Below are 26,067 nucleotides of genomic sequence, written 5' to 3' on the forward strand. Positions count from 1 at the left end.
TATATTACGTAAAGACTCACTTCCTTTAAGCACCCACAGCCAGGCGGTAGCAGTGGGCAGCTCTTGGCCCATTTCCTCTCCCCTGGTTAGTATTGTCAGAAAAATATGCTTGTTCTCCAGCCTTTTGTTTTTTGAACACACTGTTGAGAGAGGTTCCCATGTCTTTAGTGTACTCATTTCTGAGATTTGGGCTTTTTTTTTTTTGAGATGATGTCTCTGTATGTTGCCCAGGTGAACCCTGAACTCCTGGCTCAGGCAGTCCTCCTTCCTTAGCCTCGCAATAGCTAGGATTACAGGCACACACCAAAAGACCAGAGCTATATTCCTGAGTTCTTGATTCTCTTCAGACCTGTTTGGTCTTACACGGAACACTGATAATCATAGCAGGAGCAGTGAAAGTGAATCCTTGTGAGCACGGACAAGCTGATACATATTGGAGTGGCTAAAGTCACAGTACCTGGCAGGGTTTATTTTTGTGCAGTGCTGCATCTCTTTGTCATTGTGAGAGGAGAGACGTTTTCTCTTCAAAGCATACTTTATGTTCTATGACAAAGAAAGAATTGGGGGAGGGGAGTGGTGATCTCTGGGGCTTATAGAAAGAACCCATCCAAACCCTCACTCCCCAACTGCATGCATAGTGCAGTTGGTGTCACAGAGGGAGATTCTTTGTGGGTTAGGCTGCTGCGGAATGATGTGTCTTAGACGTTTCCATTGACTCTTAGGGCTACATCTCTATATGTGGTTACACTTATTGGAAGTCAATACTCTGTATTGAGTTTTGTTTTGTTTTTAATTTTTTGGTGGTACTGGGATTTGAGCTCAGGGCTTCATGTTTGCTAGGCAAGCGCTGTACCTCTTGAGCCTCTCCTCCAGCTCATTACTCTGTATTGAGATGAGTGGCTGTATTGCACACTTTTTTTGGTGGCATTAGAGTTTGATCTCAGGGCCTCACGCTTGCTTGGCATGTGCTGTACCACTTGAGCCACTCCACCAGCTCTGTTTTATATTGGGTATTTTCCAGACAAGGTCTTGTGAACTATTTGCCCAGGACTGGCTTTGAACTGCGATCCTCCTTATTGTTGCCTCCTGAGTAGCGAGGATTAGGGGCTAATGCATTCTTTTTTAAGGATAGTATCCACTGGAGTGAAAACGCCCAAGTCCACAAAAACCATGTATCGTTTGCGTGACTTAAACAGTATTTAGCATAGAATCTAGAGGAATTCATAAAGGAGACTTTGGCTAATACTGAATACTGTTGCATTTGTTGACTCACTAATTTTCCTGTGGTTTAGCCCTCTACCTGGTTTGCCTTCCAGAGGGGGCTTTATAACTCTTTTCAGCAAAGGAATAAATGTTTTCTGGCACCATGAAACTTTCAATATACATGATGCCTGGGCATCTGTCTGCAGGAAACTCGCAGACTGAAACGAAGCAGAGTGTGTGTATCCAAATCAAACCCTTCTCTCTTGCGCTCAGTGGGTAGTGATAGAGATTGACTGTCTTACTTTTTATCTTCCAGGTGATCATTTGAAGATATGCTCCCAGGGTTATACCTGTTGCTCTCAAGAGATGGAGGAGAAGTACAGCCTGCAAAGTAAAGATGATTTTAAAAGTGTGGTCAGCGAGCAGTGCAATCATTTGCAAGCCATCTTTGCTTCCCGTTATAAGAAGTTTGACGGTATGTTCAACTCACATATAAGAGCTGACAGTTGCTGGGCATGGTAGTACATGCCTGTAATCCCACCTACTCAGAAGGCAGATATGGAGAATCACAGTCCGAGGCCAATCTGAACAAAAGCAGGGAGACACTATATCAAAGCAAACTAAAGTAAAAAGGGCTGGGGGCATGGCTCAAGTGGTAGAGCACCTGCTCTGCAAGCTTAAGACCCTGAGTACTACCAAAAAAAGAAGAACTGCTAGTTAAATTTGTGTGGTTACTTTTCAGAGCCCCTGTGTCCCTTAGTGGGTAAGTGTTCTCCCAGAATATTTTTGTCATTGGCTCCCAGGGGCAAGTTGGCCAAGCAGCTTTATTGCTGGAATCTTTTGGATGCATAGGCATTGGTATAGTAGGCATTATGAAAATATGGTCGAGAGGAGTGAAAAATAGATTAGTTTAATTTAAATGCTTTCATTATTTTCCTTGGGTGAATGCACTATAGTATTATTGACGCAAGTCACTGGGGGAAAAAAAAAACACCTTCCTAATAAAAAGCAGGCGTCTGAAAACTGCCTTAGTCAAAAAAAGGGGGAATAAAAACCAAAGAGATTTACAGATGCTGGACTTCAAATTAAATTGCAAACTGGAGCCTCAAAGACAGCGAGAATTCTTCAAAGCTCTGCAGAACACAGACAGGATTAAAGCTGACTCTTGAAGGACCGTGCAGCAGCACCCAAGAAGTGGCCGCTAGCCTGTGCTCTTCATTATGCTGGGCTCCATCCCCAGCTTTATTCTTGGCTGAGGTCTGGCACAGTCCTCCTGTGCAAAGCCACCCCAGAACCCACTCTAATCCTCTAATCCCCATGTGTGACACGGCTTCTCACACGTACACTTACGTGTAATAGCAAAGAAATAGCCAATGTGGGCCTAATGACAAGGACTTTGGTCCTACCTGAAGCGATGTTACAGATAACAGATTTTTTAAACCTAGAATATGAGGTTTCAAAGGCCTCAGGACTCTTCTCTATGGTGCTGCTCACTTAGTATGAACTTGTGAGTAGATTGAATTTTAATCGGAATGATCGCCTTTGTGCGTGTTTTAAAGGCCACTTTAATTACATAGTACCTTTGAAGCATGCTTTTCTTACATTATGTGTGGTGAAGAGGTACAAGGCATATTTTCTAGCTGTGAAATGTCTTTGAGTCTTTCTGCAAAGGGCTCGTTACCATGGTGAGAAGTTAGACTAAATTAGATTTGCTATAGCCGAGAAGGCAGTCCTCAACTATAGAACAGGTTGTCTTATTTGAAATTTATAACTGATTGAATAAGTGTTAGTTAGGTTTCCAGGCTAGGCCATGACAGTGTATTTAATATATAATGTAGCCCAGCTAAAATACTTTTAGTACGTACAATTGACTTTACTCATTTTTAAAAACACTTGTGTGCAAAAGTGTTTGGTGTTTTTACAGTGCTGGGGATTGAACCCAGGGCCTGCTAGGCACATGTTCTACTGAGCTATGCCCCCCCTCCCCCCTGGCCTGTTTGTCTTATCTCCCCTTCCCTGGATGAGTGGGAATAACTTTATATGTATATCTATATCCTCCTTATTGCCTAAATCTCAACAAACATATGTCATATCTGTTAAGAGTATTTTGCAGTATGTTTACACCACATGAAAATGGGTGTTATTGGTGACTTCATTGTTAAGACTACCTCTGTCTTTCTATATTATTATCATTGTCATTGGAAAAAATGATATTTTCTGTCTCTCCCTCTCCCCACCCCATTTTTTGGTTTTTTAGAAGACAGACCTAGAACTTGCTTTGTAACCCAGGCTGGCTTCTAAACTTGTGATCCTCCAAGCTTGGCCTCCCAAGTACTGGGACTGCATGCATACACCACCCCACCCAGCATGGATGACGTTCTCCTCACTGGACAGTTCTCATTCAAGATAATAACCTAAACGTTTTCTTTCGCTTTGGGGAGAAAACTGAGCAAGCTCCTTAGTTGGTCTTCTTTGAGAACTTGAGATTGTGATATTTAAAAATCACAACATGGGGCTTCCTATTGGAATTCAGAAGTAGACATCATCCTGCTTTTGAGAAATGACTTTCCTGTTGGCAGCATACCACAGTGCTCCAAGTCCCAGGACCTCCTTCTCCAAGTCACCCTTCTCGTTACGTGTCTCTTTCTGGAGTGGAGCCCCCAGTCGTTGCCTATGGGCATGCTGGGTTAGCTCCCCCTCTGTGATTTTATAGCAGCACTCCTATGACTCCAATGTGTGTTTTGTTTTTTTTGTTAATGAAGCCATACAGGGAAACTTTTATCAGTAAGTGTTAGCATATGTTTTTTAAAAGTACAGAAACAGCTTCTCTTGTCCTCCTTACCAGGCTTCACATTCAATAAGCATGTTAAAATTGTACCTTTATCAGTTTCAAAACTTAAAAGGAAAAGGATTATAAAACTCCACTTTATTTCTTCAGATTTCGGATTAAACTGTGGCATAGTAAAGTTAGTGAACAACAATTAAAATTTGTTTTGAAGGGGTACTAGCTGAAATGTGATTGGTCAGAACAGAGTTTGTATACTTCTCTCATTTTCTCTGTTAGATGGTTGTTTTGGTGGTACTGGGGCTTGAACTTAGGGCCTTCACCTTAAGCCACTCCAGCAGTCCTGTTTTTGTGAAGGGTTTTTTGAGATAAGTTCTCATGGACCTGTTTGCCTGGGCTGGCTTCGAACTGTGGTCCTCCTGATCGCTGTCTCCTGAGTAGCTAGGATTACAGGTGTGAGCCACTGGCACACGGCCTCTGTTAGATTTGGATGAAATAATTTTACACGGTAAAACCTCAGTTGTCTGGTACCCAGCAAACCATAATCCTCTAGTGGGTGCTGCAGCAATTGACTGACTGATCAGTTGATTTTTAGGGCTGAGTTTTAGTACCTGTAACCTTTCCAGACCTAAAGGTCCAGGGATATTGAGTAAAGTGCTCTAGTGATATCTTGACTCTGAGAAATCCAAGGGTAGTGCTTTCTTTGGTCAAAGAGTTGCTCAATGGACTGTAAAAGCCCAATCTTGGTCTTTGCTGTAAATGGAAGAGAGGAAATTGGGCACAGCAACAAGATGGTGACTGGAGAACCAAGAAAAACAACAGGGTTGCACAAAGACAGCTGGGGGCGGGGGACATATTGTAAGCAAACAGCAGAAGGACATACAGAAATCTATTGGATCAAGGAGCTTCATAGGAGCATCTGTGGTTATCTCCAAGGTACTGCTTCTGTCTAAGGCAAGAACAATTACTTTTTAATAAACCTTTCAATAAAAGTAAAGTTTGAGGGCTTCTGTTACCAGAAACCTCCCCATTATCCAAGCTTTCCACCACTGCCTCAGCTGACCCTTGGTCAGGGTTCTGGTGCCAGCTCTAGTGTCTTTTGGAGTCATCAGATTTGAGAACAAATCATTTCTTCAGTCCCTTTTTCTCTAAGGTCCTTTTTTTGTTCTGTACTTTGAATTTTCTGTTCTTTGCACACCTCAGATAACTTTGTGATCTATAAATCCATTTAAAAATTGTAAATCGTGTGTGTGTGTGTGTGTGTGTGTGTGTGTGTACGTGTACGTGTGTATGTGCTTTCAGACCTGGGGGAAGTACAAGCAAACACTTCTTTGGCAGCACCCCCCTACCCTTCAATAAGATTCTCGGGTTTCCTATGTTTAAATGTGTACCCCTGAGTTTAATGACTCACTTGTGTGTTTTTCTGTACTGTAATCTTTTTTTTTTTTAATCCACTCTTTAACTTAGGATGTTCTAGGCTAGAGACATAAAACCACAGCATGCTAGTGACAGAGCTAGCTGCTCCCCCTCTTGGCCAGTTCTGGGATTTTTTTTAGGGGGTGGGTAGTTGTCTCATGAATATGTTAATGATATGCTCATTTTTTTTGGGGGGGGGAGGTGGAAGAATTGCTTGGCACATGGGACAGATATAGTCAAATAGGGCATAATCTGTGTTTAGGGACCACAGCATAAAGACCCACCCCAGAATGTCTAGCATTTTGTGAGTGACTGTTTTTAAAAGAAGCATAGTTAAATCAAAAACCCAAATAGATTAACATGATTACAGCTGCTATGTTAAATAAATTTGTAAATTGCATAGTAAAAATGATGGAGCACCTGTGAAGAAATACTATTGCTAAGCAATTCCCTAAATCAAACAATTTGCTACGTATTTTGCATGTTAAAAGAAATCTTAGGGAAATAAAGAAGTTGTGGATGCTAGTCTGTTGAGAAAACTTTGAATTTGTCATTTTAGGAGCAAATTTAGCACCTTTTGATGGGAGGCAGAACACAATGAATTGTCAGCCTGGTTCTACAGTGACCCCTCTGTGATGTGGGGCAATTAACTGGGTCTCAGTTTTCCCATCCATAAAATGAGGGGGTTGAGCTAGATGCTCTCTAAAAATCCTTTCAATTCGGAAAATTCTGTGAATCTTTCAAACATGTGACTAGAGCAGCTGCTTTAGTGAAAGGTCTCACAAGATGTTAATTAGCCATCTGTATGGTACCCTCTATTTTCCCCTATCATTTCTTAACCCTCAGCTACTCTCACCAGGTCTTTGAAAACCCTCCCATGAGCCTGCAGCTTGTTAGCTTGAATAATAGTAGAAATTTTCTGAATTAGCTTAAAACACACATAAAAGAAATAATTGTCCGTCGCATCCATGTACACGGCTGTGTAAACCAGAGGGGCTAACCTCATCTTAAGCTCTCAAGCCTCCCCCTCCTGTTTCCTAGCATCTCACAGAGGCAGGGAATGAGGCACTCTTCAGACTTAGCTGAATCTGTTTTAATCATTGATTGAAATTTTTCTGCCATTCATATTAGCCATCACTTCATTGAGCCGGTGGAAAAGCAGTGTGGAGGCTGAGTGAATCAAAGGAATTCAAATTCCTAGGCTGTGAAAGCAATGAAGGCAGTGGAAGTGAGCTGTCCACTCCCCTCGGAAGACAAATGCATCCAACTAAGCTTCATGCTCATCAGCAAAGCTAAAATTTCTGGATTTTTCCTGATCTCTGATAGTGTCTATTTTTTAACTACATGTGGGTTTATTATTATCTTTTGCACAGCCATAATTAATAAAGACCTCCTGGGAGGTTTTTAGGTTGAAAAAAGCACGAAACTTCCTCGAAGTAAATGCGTTCTAGAAATGCATAGCGTAACAACAACATGGATTGGTGACCTGCGATTTCTTTCACTAAGACATTTTAAGAGTTTTTTGTTGCTTTTGAAAGCTCTGCTACTGTGCAGTGGGCAACAGTTCATAGGCAGAGTAGCCACAGAAGTACAGAGAAAAGACAAGAGGCCACGTGGCCTTCCAAAAGAGCAGCATACCTTCTAGATCATGCTCATGGAGAGCCCTGCTACATTTACGATTCTATTTTCTTTTCCTTCTGTGTGAAAGAGACTAAAAACCCGGGTATTTGTGCTAACTCATTTGTAAACTTTCTGTGAAATTTGAGGAGAATGAACCACTGCCAGCTTTCTGTAATCACATCAAGCGCTCAGACAAAACACACATTTCTCTATTGACAAAGGGCTTCTTCGGCTTCGTGCATTGTTACCAGAAGTGTGACTGATTGTGGCTCTAGCATTGGTTGTCTCATTGGATAGAAAGTGCTTGTGCAGCTTCTGCAGAGCTCAAAACACTTTTACTTTGGGTGTCTGCAGTGAACTTGGACTTCTTCAGAAGGAATGGCATCAGCAAGGAGAAGCTGAGGAGCGCACAGGGCAGATTGCGTGTCCACTGAGTCCAGAGGTTGTCGCACTGTGGGCCTGGGGATTTGCATTGCAGCGGCTCAGCATGTCAGCCCTCCTCTATGTGTCTGTCCAGGCAGAGGAGGGGCTTATTTAACCTAGCACGGAGCCATTCTTGTTCTCGCTCTGTAGAGATGACCCATTTTCAGTCTATTGACTGAAAATAATAAATTTTCTTATAAATTTTCTATCACTTTCGCTACAAAAAACCCAAAAAACCAAAAACCGTAGCACTGGCTCCAACCGATGGACTGAGAATTCCCACCCATCTCCATCTCCCTCTCTTGAAAGAACTAGCAGAGCAATGGGAGCTCTAGAAATACAAATGAGCCAGACACAAGGGTGTCCATAGGCACACCCTTCAGGTGATTGACTTGGCAATGCGTCAGAAGTTTTGAATATGTTCATACCCTTTGATTCGGTAATTCCACTTCTACATATGTATCCCAAGAGACAGAATGATCTGCATAAAGATTTACGTAGAATAGTAATAGCATGAATTTTTTATCACAATATTATTTATAGTGGTGAAAAATTGGAAATAAGCCTAAGCATCATACCGCAATAACTGCATTACGACCTGACCATATGCTGTCATAGCATGCAGTCGTTAAAAATAATATTTGTAAGGGCTGGAGACATAGCTCAAGTGGTAGGGCAAGCGTGAGGCCCTGAGTTCAAACCCCAGTGCCGCCAAAAACATGTTTCTAAAGAATTTGTAATCATATAGGAAATGCTAACCATATAATGGAACAGAGTGTAAAGACAGTGTGGTGGCAGTCATGTGACAATATATATTTTCATAGGAAAGAGACAAGAAATTCAACAAGTCATTAGTGCTGTCTTTCAATTGTAGAATTATGGCTAATTTGTATTTTCTCAATACCTGTCATTTTTAAATTGCTGCAATAAGGAGTTCGTCTGAGGAAAAAAAGTATAGTTTTCTGTCTTCTTTTTTTTTTTTTTGGTGGAATTGGGTTTTGAACTCAGGGCCTCACGCTTACTAGGCGGGCACGCTACCACTTGAGTCATTGTGCCAGGCCAAAAGTATACTTTTCTCAATGAAAAAAATGTAGGCACTACTTTGGTGGTGTTTTAAAAATAGTAATTTTCTTTATTAAGTGTCACAGCTCACTGTAGATAGTTTGGAAAAAGAAAAAGACATTGAAGCCTCCAATGATTAAAATGGATAAAGGGAAATAAGATTACTTTTAAAAAAATTTTATTTTATTCATATGTGCATACAATGTTTGGGTCATTTCTCCCCCCTGTGGGCCCCCCCCCTTACCCCTTGCTACCCAGTAGAAACTATTCTGCCCTTATTTCTAATTTTGTTGAAGAGAGAGTATAAGCAATAATAGGAAGGAACAAGGGTTTTTGCTGGTTGAGATAAGGATAGCTATACAGGGAGTTGACTCGCATTGATTTCCTGTGCGTGTGTGTTACCTTCTAGGTTAATTCTTTTTGATCTAACCTTTTCTCTAGTTCCTGGTCCCCTTCTCCTATTGGCCTCAGTTGCTTTTAAGGTATCTGCTTTCGTTTCTCTGCGTTGAGGGCAACAAATGCTAGCTAATTTTTTGGGTGTCTTACCTATCCTCATACCTTCCTTGTACATAAGATTACTTTTAAAGGCATGAAAGGATATTATTTTTCTTACTATAAAATGTCACTGTGGAGAAGGAACCTCTGTGAGCTGGTTGTGGAAGTGTATGTTAGTACAGCCACTATGGAAAACAGTATGGAGTTTCCTCAAAAAATTAAAACTAAAACTACCATATGATCCAAGGATCCTGGGTGTATAACTAAAGGAAATGAAAGCAATACAGCAAAGAGTCATCTGCACACCCATGTTCATTGCACCTCTAGTCACAATAACCAGGATACGGAGTCACAAACTGATGAATGGACAAAGAAAACTACGTATATACACATGGAATACTATTTAGCCATAAAGAGTGAAATCCTGCCATTTGTGATAGTGTGGCTGGACCTGGAGGACATCATATTAAGTGAAATAAACACAAATAGCATATGACCGAGTTCATAAGTAGAATCTTCAAAAGCAGTCTCAGAGACCATATGGTGAGACTAGAATGGCAGCTACCATAGACTGGGCAGGGGTGGGAGTGGGAGAGAGAGAGAGATTGGTTAGTGGGTCTAGGTCACAGTTGGATAGAAGGAATAAATTCTGGTGTGCTATTGCACAGTAGGGTAGCTGTCACTACCACTAATGCATTATATATTGCAAAATAGGAGAATTTGAATGCACTTAACATAAATGGTAAAAGTTCAAGGTGAAGCATATGCTACTTACCCCAAGCTGATCATTTCACAATGCATATGTGAGTTAAAATAAAAATATAACTTTGTACCTCACAAATGTGTAGTTGTTACATGTCAATCAAAAAATTAGTAAAATGTCACTGAAAAATTTGAGGGAACAAAATGAAGAAACATACATTGAAAAACTCACCCTTGATCCCCAGCACTCCACCATCACCATTGTATTTACCTGTCTCTTTTACGTCTGTATGTATAACAGGTACATACGTGCAGTTGGAATCACTGACTATGCAGTTTGCTGTCCTGATTTTCCCCTTGATTTGAGATCATGAATAGGTAGACTGCATTATGAGGTTGGTACATAAGGCCAAACACAAACCAATCTAGACAAAGCTTGGCATTTGGAATGCTTGCCGTGGCTCCAGCTTTTCAGCTTACTTATACAGCCTTCCCTAGGAACTGCCGAATGGAAAGAGATATGGAAGCTTTAATTAATTGCCTGGATGTGGCTGGGAGTTTCCTTCCTAGGAATGGAATGATGCCCAGCAGAAGTACTGAGTACATAGAACTGAGCCTATGTCCCATAGCCAGGGGCCATGATAGGTAAACATTGTATTTTTTTCTCTAGGAGCCTCAGTATTGAAAATGTATTCACTAATAAAATTAACCTTGGTAGGAAAGGGCTGATGACTTTGGCCAGGTCTCCTAGCACCCTTGGATGTGCACAGTCCCTAGGGAGGACTTCAGCTGGCCATTGCCCTGTTGGCCTAGGAGCAGTCTGTTAATTTGCTGTCCACTGAGGAACATTACTTGAGTATGTGACCTTTATACTGAGATTATGCCATGATAGAGGAAAATACCTTTTAGAAACATTCACAGATTTTACCAAAAGGGCAAGAAAGAAGAGGGGATGGTCATAAAGCAGAGTGTCAGTTTGTCAGTAAAATGTTTACTGATTTCCCTTTTCCCCTCGCATTTGTAGGTGTCTGCATTAGCTGTTCTTCATTAAATACTTGATCTCTTCTGAAAGAATGGATCAAGGATAACTCCTTAAGTTTTCCTAACAGTCTGAAGAATATGATTTGTAGCATTTACACCGAGGCTTCTTTTCTCAGGAATTTTGTTGATGTGATAACTTAATGTTTACATGCCACATCAGGGCTGTGAAATGCAGCATTGATGGTAAAGGGGAAATTAGTCCTTATATGTAAAAGACAGCTTCCCAATAATGTAAATACCAGGTGGTAATTTATAGCACCAAGCAAATGGATTGAATAGAGAGGGCTTCCAGTCTTGTAAGGTCATGGGTTAATTCTAGAATGCATTCTCACTCATTAATCAATAGCCAGTGGATTGTTTATAAAGAAGTAACTAATGGCATTTAACAGCAGAACCGGAGGTCCTTTGACCTTTTTCAAGAATTTTGATATTTATTTGATGTAAGACAAGTTGCTGGCGATAGAAATTCCAGAAGGGCATGAGGTTCTTCTTTTTTAAAAGACAGGATATTTACATAGAAAACTTTTACATGGAAGAGGTTTGCCTTTTCACTGTGGTTCTCCCATGTTCAGTAAGCACTCCTTACATGAAGAATAATTACATTTCAGAGCTGGAAAATGCTTGCAGTCCCCTAGCTCAATCCTTGTACTGAGCTGACCTCTGGCAAACAGGGCGATATGCTAAATGCATGGAAGGAGGGGTGAGGGCTGACCTGATTAATCCTTCATTTTTATGTGTGTGGTGTGGGTGACGCTCTCCCTGTGAACGTAATGTAAACTTTCCTCCCAGGGTTGAGATTTCTCCATTCCTTAATTTTCACTCAGTAGTTGCTTCCAGGCTCACAGACGTCTGGGACATTTCACAACCTTGGAAGGTAGAGCCGTTAGGCGTTTCCCTTGGGATAAACAGCTCCCTGTTTTAGAAGGCTTTCGTCTTAGCAGACCTCCAGCAGCTTTGGCTTCCTTTACGTTCCCCAGATGCATCATGCTGGACTCCGCTGGACAGATAAAAATCAGTCTTAAAAGATTTTTAAAAGATTGCTGATAGAAATTCTAAGTGCAACGGTGATGTCACTTCATGTGTTGCTGCTATACCAGGTGAGAGAGAATAGCCCTGTTTTGTAGGCGGGGCAACAGAACCTGAGACAAGTTAGGCCTTTTGCCCAGCCATGGGCGTGCAGCTCTGAAGTTAGATTCACAGCATAGTGACGGTGTGGATTTCCATCCCTGTTAAGTGACCCATCATCAGCTCCCAAACTGAAAGTTGGAGGGGAAATAAACCCTGGTCACAGATGTCCTATTTCAAATGCTTGCTAACCACCTCCCCTGTGACTTACTTTCAGATACCAATAGCCTCACGCAATGCAGACTCTGCGCAGCATTTTTCAGGAATACAAGGAATTGCTGCAAAGGAGATCTAACAATTAACTCAGCTTCTGATCAGCGTGCAGCTCTGGTTACACTACACTTGGTTGCTCCCCGTAGCCATCACGTGTATTATAATTGGGTTCAGGCATAATAATTATGAAGGATGATTGCTAGGTGTCTCAGCCTAGACAGGTCTTCAGCAGTTAGGATCTGACCTTGATCCTGAGGTGTGTGGGTACTGGAGGGTGGGGGCGATGGTGATGAACGTTGCAGCAGTTAATGCAGTTGCTCTTGATAGCCTTGGACCGGGACCTGCTCCGTTCCTTACCGTAACAGGAAATATCATAAGAAGAAAAGGAGGGATCAGCCAGATGTGAAGGAATTATGTAATGACATAAGAGAATTGCTAGTTTACTGGAAGAACACGTCAAAGGTTTTCCCATTTTCTGTCCTAATAGAATATTGTGCTTTGGTTTATATTGTGCCCAATTAGCATGGATTTCAGAATTTTATATTATGTCTCCCATCCTTACAAAGGTCCCTTTGAGGCAAAAAGCATTGGTCAAAATAGTCCCACATAACAGGGCCAGTAAAAACAAGCCTAAGGAGAAATGGGTTTGGCTCTTTTGGATCATTTCATTTTTGGTCTGTCGGCTCCCATAGGTGAACTAGATGAAGATTGAAGAACTTGGCGTGTGAAATGAAGGGTTAAGAATTTTATAGATGTTTTAGAAATCTCTGGTGCACTCATAAAACCATGGTGGGAAATGGTGGTATAGTAAAGGTGAACTGGATGAGGGAAATTTATCTTTCTAGAAATTTCATTGCAGTCTGATTGGGCAGAAGAAAAGTTAAGATTCATGGTAAAACTGTGCTTTGGTTTGAACCTGTAACAGCCACTCAGTACATACTTGTCAAATTGCATAGCCATGGGAAAGAATAAACAGTTAGGTTTTAACTCATTATATCAGTTTTATTGAATTTTTCAAGCATTGATTAACCACATGTCCATTCAAACAGTCTTTACATTTGTAACATGTATAGCCACATGAAAGAGTCTTTTAAAATGTGAAGGAAAGGAAATACATTTTCTGGATGATGAAATGAGTTAGGAGTTAGTGCTTATATAGCACCATGCTAATCTCTTAAGTACAAACTAACATAAGTACACACTTACATGCAAACAGATGCTAAAATTTTCCCAGAGCGAGTCACAGAAAGCAGTGTCAAGTATGTGATGGTGTTGGACAGGGGGGCATGTCAGTTTCAAGTCAGTCTCCTCATTAGGTTATTTCTCTTATATTCCAAATAAGCTATTGTCTTTATATACAGCCGTATCAACCAGTCAGCTCCTGATCAGAGTGAGAAACTCCAAGAATGTTGTACTTTTTCCATAGAATGTTCAAAGTGTTAGCATTTGCTTGGCGTATGGCACTTTAAAACCTAAAGGATGAACCTTGACATTTTTAGAAGTTTTATTTATTTAATTTTATTTATTTATTTATTTCATGAGCTGACAAAATCTTTATTTTTAGCACCGATACTGTGTGAATCCCTTAGAAAGCCAAGGTCAACTTGGATAGCCCCAGTTTATACTAATGTTAAAGAGAACACTCAATGCAAGAACTTATTTCCAGAAAACTTGTGCTTGCTTTTAGAAGTGTTTCATTATGGTTCTTGGCCTGAAACATTTTCCAGACATGCCATGTAGATAAGTACGGAGGGAAAGAGACGCAAACCTCATGGCCAAGTAAAACAACTTAGGTTATAATGGGGGGATATGGTTCACTTTGGTTTTAGATCCTTGCTGTCAAACATTCTGGGAAGCCTCAGATTTTCAATAGCATGTGCCCATTTTTACCGTTCTTTATCGAGGCTGAGGGAGGGAAGGAGAGGGCGTGCTGTACTGATTACTTGAGAAGCTGCTGGTTTAAGATTTTTCCCTCTAACAGATGTAGATACATAATGGAAGTGACTTGTGACCTAGGTTTCCTTTCATGGACAAATGATTTGAGAGGCTAAATTCCCCAGAAGAAATTCATTCTGTATCCAACACTGTTTTCCAATTTAGTGATTTTTTTTTTTCAGTTTTCAGATTTACAGCAAAAGCTCTCAGTTGTTTGATTACTAAAAAACTCTTTCATTTTTCTTTTTTTTCTGGGGGGGGTGTTGTTTTTAGAATTCTTCAAAGAACTACTTGAAAATGCTGAGAAATCCCTGAACGAAATGTTTGTGAAGACATATGGCCACTTATACATGCAGAATTCAGAGCTATTTAAAGATCTCTTCGTGGAGCTGAAGCGCTACTACGTGGTGGGGAACGTGAACCTGGAAGAAATGCTGAATGACTTCTGGGCTCGCCTTCTGGAGCGGATGTTCCGCCTGGTGAACTCGCAGTACCACTTCACGGATGAGTATCTGGAATGCGTGAGCAAGTACACGGAGCAGCTGAAGCCCTTCGGAGATGTCCCTCGGAAGCTGAAGCTCCAGGTTACCCGTGCATTTGTAGCAGCCCGCACTTTTGCTCAAGGCTTAGCAGTTGCAAGAGATGTGGTGAGCAAAGTCTCCGTGGTAAGTGCTGTTTGCATTCTGTGTTTCTGTTTTTATTTTGTTCTGTTTCATTGTAAGAGAAGGTTTGGGAATGGTAAAATGAATCACTGGAATTCCATTGGCTGAATAACAGTCTTCTTTCTTTGTTTCTTGCCTCTCTCTTCTCTCACACTTTGTCTGCATACATGAGTCTTTTATGGTGAATGTCTTCATGTACTGTTATTCTTTTCTGTGGTTTCCCTGGAAGCCATTTTTAGAAGTAGGATGTATGTTCACTCTGGAATCTTAATGTTAAAAAAGAGTTTAACAAGCTTCCATCTCCTTTTGGCTCTTGTTCTACTTCCCCCTTTGCAAAAGAAACACGCAGACTCCACATGTGGTTATTTTGAATCACTGTGTTTCAGCCTACTAGATATAGCCTAGAAAATCATTAATACCCACGAGCATATGTTTCCTTATCATAAAGTGTGCTTGGAGCTCTTTAGAAGATAGCGCTTTCCAGGACAATTAATGCTATTGACCATGACTTTGTTTATAGGATTACCAGTACAGAAAATAAAACTGTAAAATGTGAGCAGGAACTGATAAAATATAACCTCAGTTTCCCCATTTGTAAATGAAGTGGACCAGTATTTTTCAGACTGTGCTCCTTGGGACCATGAGGGAGTCTGTCTTCTAGCGTGTGAGACCGTGCGCCTGTACCTTTACGTCTTGGGTCCACCAGTGCTTTTCTCTCCTTGGTTTTACACAGTGGGTTTTGAACAAGATTTCATTGGAGAAAGGGTTCTGTTGCTCTCTCCCTTTCTCCCTTCACTTAAATGTGAAAACTGCTTCGGTGGTGCTAGGATGAAACCCAGTGCTTTGCCCATGCTAGACCACTCTTGAGAACTTTGGAAAGCCCTTCCACCACCACCCTTCCGTGACCCAGTGTCACTGAAGAAACATATTGGGTGCTAAGTTATCTTTGCTTGACTGATCTTGGTGCTCTTACCTTTAGGCCTGCACAGGAAAAGCCAAATTGTAGGTCATTGCTAAGAAGCCTGTATTCACAGGATATAGTGGTTTCTGCTTTCGCCATTTGGTTGTTTTGAGGACTGGAGGAAAGGCCAGCATAAAAACTGGACAGCACTGCCAACACTAAAATAGCCACCTGATTGCCCACCAGAGACTTCATCTGCAGTTAGGGTGACCATTGAATTTATTGTCTAAACCAGCAGGTGCTTATTAACAGTTAGACCCAGCCGACAGCTGCCACTAATTGTTATTAGTAAGCAGCCACCATTGCCTGGGATGTACGGTCGCCCAGTTAGAAAAGAAGCCTGTATTTACCAGAGCAAAGAAAAAGGTTCTAAAGAGTGCTATGCTGTGAAAAATAGGTACTTAGAGGATTTTTTCGTATTAGAATTGGGTGGTAATAAGGATTTTTAATTAAGTGGTTGCATTTATTGTTATAGTGTTGTTTGTTCTGACTCTCATCTCCAGGCAGCAATTCTTCGCAGTACATTTTTGTTCACTCATGCTTTTTCTTTGTGATATTTTCACTATAAAATGCAAATATTTGTTGGGACATAAGAGGCTAGGTAGGGTAAATGAGATGATTGTTACAGTTAAAGGATTAATCAGATCTCTGCACTTCTGGCCACCCCAGCCACCATTATCAATCGAACGGATACTTAAATCAGAGTCCCGAAAACAAGGCAGTTAATTCAGGTCAGAGCTATTTCCGTTATAGTTCGTTCACCTGACACATTTGCTTTCCATCAACAATTCCTTGCATGCATCCTAAGCTGAATAGACAGGAAGGTGGCACTGCATGGCTTCAATGTATGTGTATCTCATGCTGAAGAGAAAGAGTAGAAAGAGAAAGCCCTTTGCAGGTCATTCAAAAGTGGTCTTCTTACATGAACCATCTCCCTCTTCCTTTGAGTTCCAGTGTTAATTCTGGGGAAAAAGGAAAGTTACTTTTTGAATATAATCCTTAAGAATTTTTTAGACTTGGTCTCTATTCTGTACTCATCCTGTTCTCATAACTGCCTAAGAGAGATTTGCATAGTTTTATGGGAACACAGTGACTTATAGCTATGTGGCATAATTTACACTGGGCAAAGGTTACTTGCCAATTACTTAGTTGACAATAATATTTTTGGGTAGGACTTGGGCTTTGAACTCAGGGCTTTGCTCTCCCACTTGAGCCACACCTTCAGTCCATTTTGCTCTGGTCATTTTCAAGATGGGGTCTATTGGGCTGTTGGTCTGGGCTTGTCAAGAAGTGGGATCCTCCAGATCTCAGCCTCCCAAGTAGCTAGGATTACAGGCGAGAGCCATCAGTGCCCAGCAAAAATAATGTTTTATGGCTACTTAAAGTACTGTGTTTGTAATTGGAAACTAAAAAAAGTACTGTTTTGGCTTTGCTAGTGAGCTTCTTCTAGACGAAAGCACTGACTTGAAGCCAAACCCTTTAACTAAATTGGGTTATATTTTTCTAACATACATAATAAGGCACATAGGCATCAAAATCAGTCTCTAAAAGTGAAGAATTGTATTAAAAAGTCTCTCATCTGTGCAATGTTTCTGTGTAGCAGCATGCCAGACTACCAGTTAAACAGAATCTAAGCTACACAATAAATGACCTGGCTGTCAAAACCATTTTAAACTGAACATGTGAAAAATCCATGTGGCTAATTTATAATTAAGATTCTCTACCAGTTTGGGCACCCAAACTGGTATTTCTATTCCTGCTAACCCCTGCCTAGGAGAAGTTTCCAGGTAAAACTAGAACCCAAGAAATTAACATACTGGATTTTGGTGTCCAATAAAATCCATTCCCTTGAGTCTGGAAAAGACCTTTCAGAGTGTGGAATGTGTTTCCTAATTGAAGAGACCCACCTTACCACACTTACCTACAAAGAGAGAAAAGCATTCTGGGCTTGGCGTTGCTGATTGAACACTTAACTTAGAGATGTTCCCACTTTATGAGTAGACACCTGCTTTTCCAGTTTACTTTTGCAACAAAAGGGTTGCAGTTCCAAGTTGAGCAATGATTTGATTACCATTAAGCCTTTGAAAAGCCATTACCATCAGCAAGCCTACCTTACTTCAAGAGAAAGGCACTGCTTAGTTGAAGTGCACTTGCCTTGCTTCAGTTCTTCTGGGCCCAAACATCCAGTGATTGCAGCTTGCTCCATTGAGCTTTACAATTCAAACTTTAGAAGAGGCCCCCTAATTAGTAACAGATGGTTCAAGTGCTACATATCTTTGTGTTACTTATTCCATCTTCATTTGTCATGGTTCATGATACGTTTTTTATTTACCTGCTTGTAGCAGCAGTTTTGCCTAGAAGGGTGAAGTCTTCTGTGGTCTTTGAGAAATGCACAAGTGGTTACATGCACCATGAAAATTAATAGCTCCTATGCCAAAGAGTTACATTCTCATGGTTTCAGTTAACACTGACATAGTGGGACTATGTCTACACCCCCACCCCAAATTACAGGGGCTATAATTAAAAATTGGTGCCTTAGCCTTGAGATGCCTGAATGACTGTCCTGCCTTGAAAGCAGTTTCCACTGATCCCTCGTCTCTGTGTTCATAGGCCCCGACACCTACAAGAGTACCAAATTGTTTTTGCCATGTCTCCAATTCATTATGTATAAATTTTAAAAGTGATCAATATAAAAAGCTTTTATGAAACCAAGAGCAGACATTTATTCAACCCTTAATATGATTTTTTTTCACTCCCAGCCATAAAGACTAGAGTTGCCAAGAGGAAGGTGGAACTCAGGCTATGGAGGGGAAAGGGATGGTAGGTGTGCAAGAGGTGTCAAGAGCTAAATAAATCTGAAACTAGAGCTTAGTGAATACAACAATGCTTTGACTTACAGGTCATAACTGAGTCTAATCATTTCAGACAAAGCAAGTATTTATCCACCTTCAGTTTTGTCTACAACATGTCCTCAAGCATCCTGAAGGAGCTCTACTTTACTCCACACATTTTGTTATGCTTTTAAAATTCTGGTATCAGATAAGGAGTAAGGAATTTCTCATCCTCCTTTCTTTGGGTATACATGCGTTGATTTCAAAACTGTTTAGGAAATTGCTGAATAAACTCATCACATCCCACGGCAAGTGTGGGCTCCCTATCTCTTTCTCTTACCATAATTTTGGAACATACTTCCTGTTATTTCTATTGAGCGCTTATGTTACCAAGCAACAGATAAAATCTAGACTTTTTCTGTTTGTTTGGTACTATTGGCTGTGCAAAAGAAAATTGCTGCACCAAATGTATGTTAGGAGCTGGAGAAAACCAAAAGGAGACATGTTTCTAACTTCAGTGCGGCATGTTGACTGCCTGCGCTGTGTAATGTGGCTTAAGGCTCACTCTGAATTACTGAAATGAAATCCAGGCTGCGTGTGGAGTTCTGCTCCAGCATTTTTGTTTTTGCAGGCTGCTTGCAGGAATGTTTAATGTGGTGTTTGGAAAATGCAGGTTATTTGGTAGAAAGGCTCAATCTATGTTAAAGAGTCTTTGCAGAGAAGGAGACTTTTTTGCAAAGTCTTTACAGCAGTTCTGGCATGCAGATGTCACATTACATGTGCGTCCTCAGGAAGGTGGGGTTTGGGTTTTTGTTTTTGTTTTTTTTTTGCAGTGCTGGGATGGAACCCAGAGCCTGTATACCACTGAGCTACACCTCCCAGCCAACAATGAGTATTTTTTAAAAAAAGAATCTTAGTAAGTTAAAAAGTAAAAACTGAAGATTCTTCCACTGACTTTTACTATAGGACAAAGTGGCTCTGAAAACCAATTCTAAGATACTTACTAGAGCTACCTTAATATTTAGAAAAACCTTCGACAGTCTTGAAAAATTTTATAAGACTTGGAAATGGGATGGACATTGATGCATTTTCAGTATGGATTAGTAACTCGCATTGATTTTGATATTTGAGCATTTACTCCAGATGACCCTCCTTTTCTGACTTACTACCCTCCAAAAGTAAACAAACTTCTCGTTTTTACGTAAACAATGCCAGGCACCTTTTCTTCTGTATGTTATGTCTTTTTTAGTCAAAATTGATCATCTCTGCTGCATTTCGCTGCCATTTGTTGAAAACTTTGGGAAAATGCGACTTGTTTTTTGGATTCTTTTGTTCCAGGGGATTTTTTTCCCCTCGGTGCTGGGGATGGAACCCAGGGACTCCCACACACTAGGCAAGTGCTCTACCACTTAGCCACACTCCCTGCAAAGGAGCTCTTTTCTTCTATGCCCCGTAGTGTTTTCTTGAGTCTTTGAACTCTTTGTAAGCAGAGGCTGGTGCACTGTAATTATCTTTTTATTCTCACCCCCGTAGCACCTTGAAAGTTCTAAAGACAAAACACTGGTGTTTAGTAAGTTCCTTCTGTTTTATTAAACAGTATGTCCTCTCGCCCAAGTGTCTAGTGAGCATTGCTCCGTATAGAACAGTAGTGTCTTAAATTATCCTCCAAAATAAAAACGGATTCACTTGCCAGTAGCTTTGAAAACTGCAAATTGCTACTGGAAAGCATCTAGCTTTGGATGGTTGAGTGCTCACTATGTGGAGAAACTGTGCTAGGTCTGAAACCCGTGTGCTCCCTCAAGCTCTCTAGTGCCTGTGATTCAGAAGAAGCCATTTAGATCCATACCAAGGGGACTCAAAGTGTAGTTCATTGGCAGAGCTCTTGGCTGGCATGCACGAGTTCCCAGGTTGAGTATCTAGTATCACATGTACTAGCTACGTGGCAAGGAAGTAAAGTACCCATGCTCTAGAACCAAACTGCCTAGGTTCAAACCTTGGCTCTGCCATTTGTTAGAAGACCTTATGTGAATCACTGACATCTGGCCTCAGCAAACTCTGCGAAATGAAAGAAAAATTTAGCACATACTAGTCAAGAGGTATGTCCCGAAGTAACAGTGAAAATGAACATTTTAAGTGGCTCGCTGTATCATTGAGGAGAATACATAACTGAGGATAAAAGGAAGACCTTGAAGGATGGTTACCATTTTGTTAATCCCTGCGTGACATGATCTACTACTTGGTCTTTGGTCTTTCAGAGTAAATTTACTTCAGTAAGTAAGTTTTGGAGGACTCAAAGGAAGTAATTGATCTTGATGGTTACCAAAGAATAGAATGTCAGTGAACTTGAATTTCTCTTCAAAACAAAGCTCCCAGAACACAGTATGACTTGATCTGTTCTTTCATTTGCTTATGGGTAAAAGATTTGCCCCTGGGAATATGGAGAGACCATTGAGAATTTGTGGAGTACCCAGCAGTGTACAGCAAGAGCCACCACTGGATCAAGGAGACATTGAATTTTTCCTGAAACTCCACAAGAGAGTTTAACTTGCAGTACTATACACCGTTGTATGGGTTTTTCTTTCCTGTGTTGGCTTACCCACTGGGGGGCAGTACATAGAGATGGTCCTTAGCACTGTGGGTCCAGCTTCCTGAGCGTGTGTGGTCAGGTTGGTGATGGCAGGCCCCCAGTGCTTGGCATGCTAGTTTTGTCCACACTCCTGCGCCTTTAGGTCTTATAACTGTTTTAAAGCCCTTCTTTTTATACTAGTGCCTCATCCCACCCAAGGGAGCTGTTTTCCAGGTTCTAAATCCCCTTCTTGTGAATTGCTGCATGGTGGTCTGATTAGTGGTTGTGAGACAAAAGACAGATTTTCTATAACTTTGGTATTTTATGTTTCCTTTCTTATCCCAATCTTCTTATAACATCTCCATCTTTCTTTTTCAGTTCTGGTATTATTTAGTGTTCCCATCGCATGTTATAACTGAGTTCCTTGTGATGATTTTTAATAGTTACACAACAAATCATGTACAGAACATGTGCCAGTACTCAGCCAAAAAATGAAATGGAAAAACTCCACCAAACCCAGATTTATAATCTTCCTTAATAAAATCTACTGTGTCATTTCATCTGGTCTCTGATTTTAAAACTTGAGACTCCATAAGACTGTTTAAAGGGGGTTTGGTACTACAGGGTCTACAGCATAAATGATTTGGTTTGCAGTTGAACTAAGAATGCAATTTGTTGCTTCCTGGAGTTAGTTCCCCACTTCACTGCGGCCCCCCCCCCCCCCCCCCCCCCCCCGGCACCAAGTAGGAAAGGACTTTGAGAAAATGTTTCTTGCGTATCTTGAGTTTAATATTTTTGCTTACTTCCTAAAGGCCCATTCCACTTTGGAATTTCATTATATTTTGTAGAATGGATTCGGTATCTTAACATACAAATCATTACTTGCCTTGGTACCTAACACAAATATATTCCAGAATTATCCCTGTACATAATAAATGCTCAACAACTATTTGATAACATGTTAGCTTTCTACATTTCCTCTTCCCATGGCATTGTCTGCTCTTAAACATAAAATTCAAAAATGCCAAGTGTCGTCCTGTGATTTTCCTTTCCTTTCTTTTTTCTTTTTAAGACATGGTCTCACTGTGCTATCCAGGCTGACCTTGAACTCAAGATCCTCCTGCCTCAGCCTCCCGAGTGCTGGGATTACAGTGTATAGCATGATGATTGGCCCTTCTGTGACTTTTTTCATCGTCATTTACATGACTCCTTATTCTAAAATCCAGCCATTTATCAGTTTTGCCAATGTGGAGCCCAACTAAACATAAGGGAGAAACCAGCCAGTGCCTAAGAATAGCTAGTTTCCTGTGGATACGTGACACATCTGGGAAATCTTTTGGCCCCAAATGTTTGATAAGTTGCAGCACTGGAATCAAATGTAGCAGGCAGACTGTCAGCAAGTTGCTTAATCTCTTTGGCTTTAGTTTTCTTATCTCTTAAATGTGAGAGCAGCATTCAGTGATCTCTAAGCGCCCTTCCAACTCAGGCTTCTGTGGTCCTCCAGTTCTCAGGCCACCTCCCTCCTGAAGGCCTGTTTGTTCATCTGTAAAATGAGAGGGGATAAGTATCAAAGTCCTAACAATGTGTGACTCTAAAGGCATGAACTTCTAGCTATCCAGAAAATCTCATTATCCAGAGGGCCACTCCTCAAGGGTATGGGTTAGCCAGAATTTTACTGTACATTACTACATAGTTAAAAGGACTAATTTAATGCCCAGGAAAACATTTGGGACTGGTTAAAACTGGAAAACTCCTAATTCTTTGTAGGGAATGTTGGCTGTAATGTGTACAATTACCATCTTGCCCCTGCATGCTTTTTCCCTCTTTTAGGCTGGAGTTCTGTTCGGGATAAGACGGAGGGAGTGTGTGTATGTGTGCGTGTGTACGTGTACATACCAGATCGGAACCTCACAATGTTAGGTTTTTCTCCTGACAGTACTAATCCCGTGTTGCTGTTCCTAAGGGCACTGTTGATAAGTGGTATCCAAAGTGACACACCAGAGCAGGTGGAGTGCACTGCTGGCTACCCCCGTCTCAGCATCTGTTTCCTGTGGTGGTATCTGCTTCTGAGAGTCTGTGTTTGCAGAGCTGGTTGATACCGATAGGGAAGAATGCACTAATCCTCTGATACAGACTCCAAAAGAGGAGACCAGGGAGAAAGAGCATGACAGGATCTTTCAGTTAGCTGCCAGCATGTGACACCTAGCCGTGATCCTTCCTAAGTATTGATAGAAATGAGGGACAGGATGGAATTGGCTCTTCTAATGCCCTAAACAATTTCCCCTACAGAACTAGAAAGATGAAACGAAGCCATATCTCTGCAGAGGATGGCCAGCCCACTCTGAATTCAGTACTGGTTTCATCTTTGCCGTGTCCCCTTAGTCCTTTGTGTGCTGCCCCTACGGTATCAGTTTCTGCCTAAATTCTGACCTTCCCACACTCCTATGCATCTAACATGACTGCCCCAAATTCTTCAACTCCATTTTGAAAAGCCATGATCTATCTGCCTTGCACTCTTTTACAGCTTTTGTTCACTTCATTGCCCCTACCTGGATGACCTCCTCCTACTTCTCCGCTTAAATCCAAATCCTTCCTCAGAATGTAATCAAAACCTCTCCTCTCCATCAAGTGCTCCCTTAGGCACTCCATGCTCTACTGCGCCCAAGTCCTGGATGGTCTTCATGTACCCCCAAGTTTAAAGTTGCTCATACTCTGCCCTAGAGGATACATGAACTTTGCCTTCTGCATAGCTCCTGGCATAGAACAAAGTACACCCAAGGTGATCTTGGTTATTTAAGGTCATGTGATGGGCTGGTATCTAGCTCAGTAGTAGAGCACTTGCCTGGGGCTGGGTAGAGAGACAGACAGACACACATACACGCTGGGTTGAACCGAGGGCCTTGTGCTTACCAGGCAGGTGCTCTACCACTTGAGCCAGTCTGTCAGCCCACTTATATTCCATTTTATCTAACCTTGATCTAATTCACCTCCAGTGGAAGCAGGCCAGGCCTCCTGGTTGCCATCAGTCATAACTTACCCTTGAGTTTATGGCCAAGCCCTCAGTGTCAGACGGGTAGACTCGTCTTTTCTGAATGCTGTCTTTTTCTTCTTGCACGTTAGGTGAGCCCCACAGCCCAGTGTGCCCAGGCGCTGCTGAAGATGACCTACTGCTCCCACTGCCGGGGCCTCGTGACTGTGAAACCGTGTTACAACTACTGCTCAAACATCATGAGAGGCTGTTTGGCCAACCAAGGGGACCTCGATTTCGAGTGGAACAATTTCATAGGTGAGCACGTGATTAATGTATTTGTATTGCTGGATGAGGCTCTATCTCTGGACACAAGGAATGTCATTGCCAGGGCTGGTAGAGTGGCTTAAGTGGTAGAGTGCCTGCCGAGCGAGCATGAGGTCCTGAGTTCAAGCCCAGTACTACCAAAAAAGAGAAAAAGAAATGTAATTGCCAGCTGTGAAGTTTTGTTTTGTGTTAATTACTTAGCGCTTGCCAGAGTCATGACTACGCTGTGCTCAATTACTGTAAATAAAATGTTACTACAAGTAAATGTTCCCTTGAACTGATGGTGGCATTTCTGAAGACAGTTACAGACAGTGACTACCAGCTTTTAATCATGAGAAAGTACTTTTTTGATATCTTCTGCCTAAAGCTTAGTTTTAGTTACACATCTAAAGTCTGTACCCTTGTAAATGCTGGAGCACAGCTGTCATGGAGCTGTAAATGTGGCTTTTAAAATGTTCTATCTGGGACTGGAGGTGTGCCGTGTGCCTCAAGCAGTAGAGTGCCTGCTTTGCGAGTGGGAAGCCCTGAGTTCAAACACCAGTCTCACCGAAAAAGAAAACCCAAACAACAATAAAACGTTCTATGTGTTCCACTGTGGCCATAGCTTATGCAAGCTGGCCACATTTGTTCTTTGGATCAGGAGAACTCTGATTGTGGTGACTTCAGGGTTTCATTTCTACAGGAGATTTAGCAATAGTAGGCTACTCTTGTGTGAATGGGAGAACTTTGGCCCTGATAATTTAACAAATAATGAGTCCTGCGTATACCTTCCACCTAGGAAACCGTTATTGGAACCCAGACAACACTCTTAAGTGGCCAGGTTCTGAGAGGGTTAATTATCCTTTTGGTGAAAAGACAAATTAAGCCTAATTTAAGCATCGAGGCATCAGCTCCTTTGATGCCTACTTAGTGCATGCCTTAGTCCTGAACACATCAGTGGCCAGTGTTGAAACTCCCAATGCACAGTGTTAGTGGGATCTTGTGCACATGCTAACAGCTCACAAAACAAACGAATTTCCCCTCCCCCAGTCACATTTGCATAATTGCAGAAGTTGAGTGTCGTTATAGGAACCTATTTTTTTACTTATTTGTCCATATCATGGGAACATGCATGTAATTTGCTGCTTTTTTTTTTGTTTTTCTTTTCTGGTGAGGGGGATTGAGGTTGGGGAATGCTTTTTAATCTGCATGATAGCTAATTACCATGTTAACTCTGAAAGTGCATCAATAAATTGGCTTCAACAGATTTTTGAGAATACTGACACAGGAAAAAAAAAGATGTGAACACTAAGCACTTGAGCACAACTATGACCTAACAATGTCAAGCTAGAATGCCTGAAAAACCGTTCCACATACAGAAGAGCAAAGCCCTATGACAGGGAAGGCAGGGGACCAGCAGATACACCCCCCCATATCACAGCCAGAATGAAGCCAGTGGGGAAAGTGTTGCTTCAAAATATTTCACTTGGAAATAAAAGCCCATATCATTTCTCAGTGTAAAGTTTGTCCCCTCTCCTTCCCTCCCTTCCTCTTTTCTTCTCTCACTGAACCCTCATCTCTACACCCAGATGTCAAGTTTACAATTCATTGTAGTTAAATTCTTTTCTTTTTTTTTTTTTTTTGAGACAAGGATTTGCTGTGTGGCCCAGGCTGGCCTTGAACTCCCAGTCCTCCAGCCTCAACCTCCTGAGTGCTGGGATTATAGGCATGTACCACCGTACCTGGCTAAATT

At 41.4% G+C, this 26,067-nt stretch overlaps 1 protein-coding gene across 1 annotated transcript in view; it reads left to right on the forward strand.

The window, feature by feature from the left end:
• The window catches only part of Gpc4 (glypican 4), a 110,339-nt gene that overhangs the window by 76,291 nt on the left and 7,981 nt on the right, over positions 1–26,067 (forward strand). Inside the window, exons 2-4 of the mRNA XM_020167353.2 lie at positions 1,520–1,678; positions 14,294–14,685; positions 24,161–24,326. Coding sequence (XP_020022942.1) covers positions 1,520–1,678; positions 14,294–14,685; positions 24,161–24,326 — 717 coding nt within the window. The remainder of the gene's footprint in view (positions 1–1,519; positions 1,679–14,293; positions 14,686–24,160; positions 24,327–26,067) is intronic.

The sequence above is a fragment of the Castor canadensis genome, chromosome X, assembly GCF_047511655.1.
Source record: "Castor canadensis chromosome X, mCasCan1.hap1v2, whole genome shotgun sequence".
Lineage (NCBI taxonomy): Eukaryota > Metazoa > Chordata > Mammalia > Rodentia > Castoridae > Castor > Castor canadensis.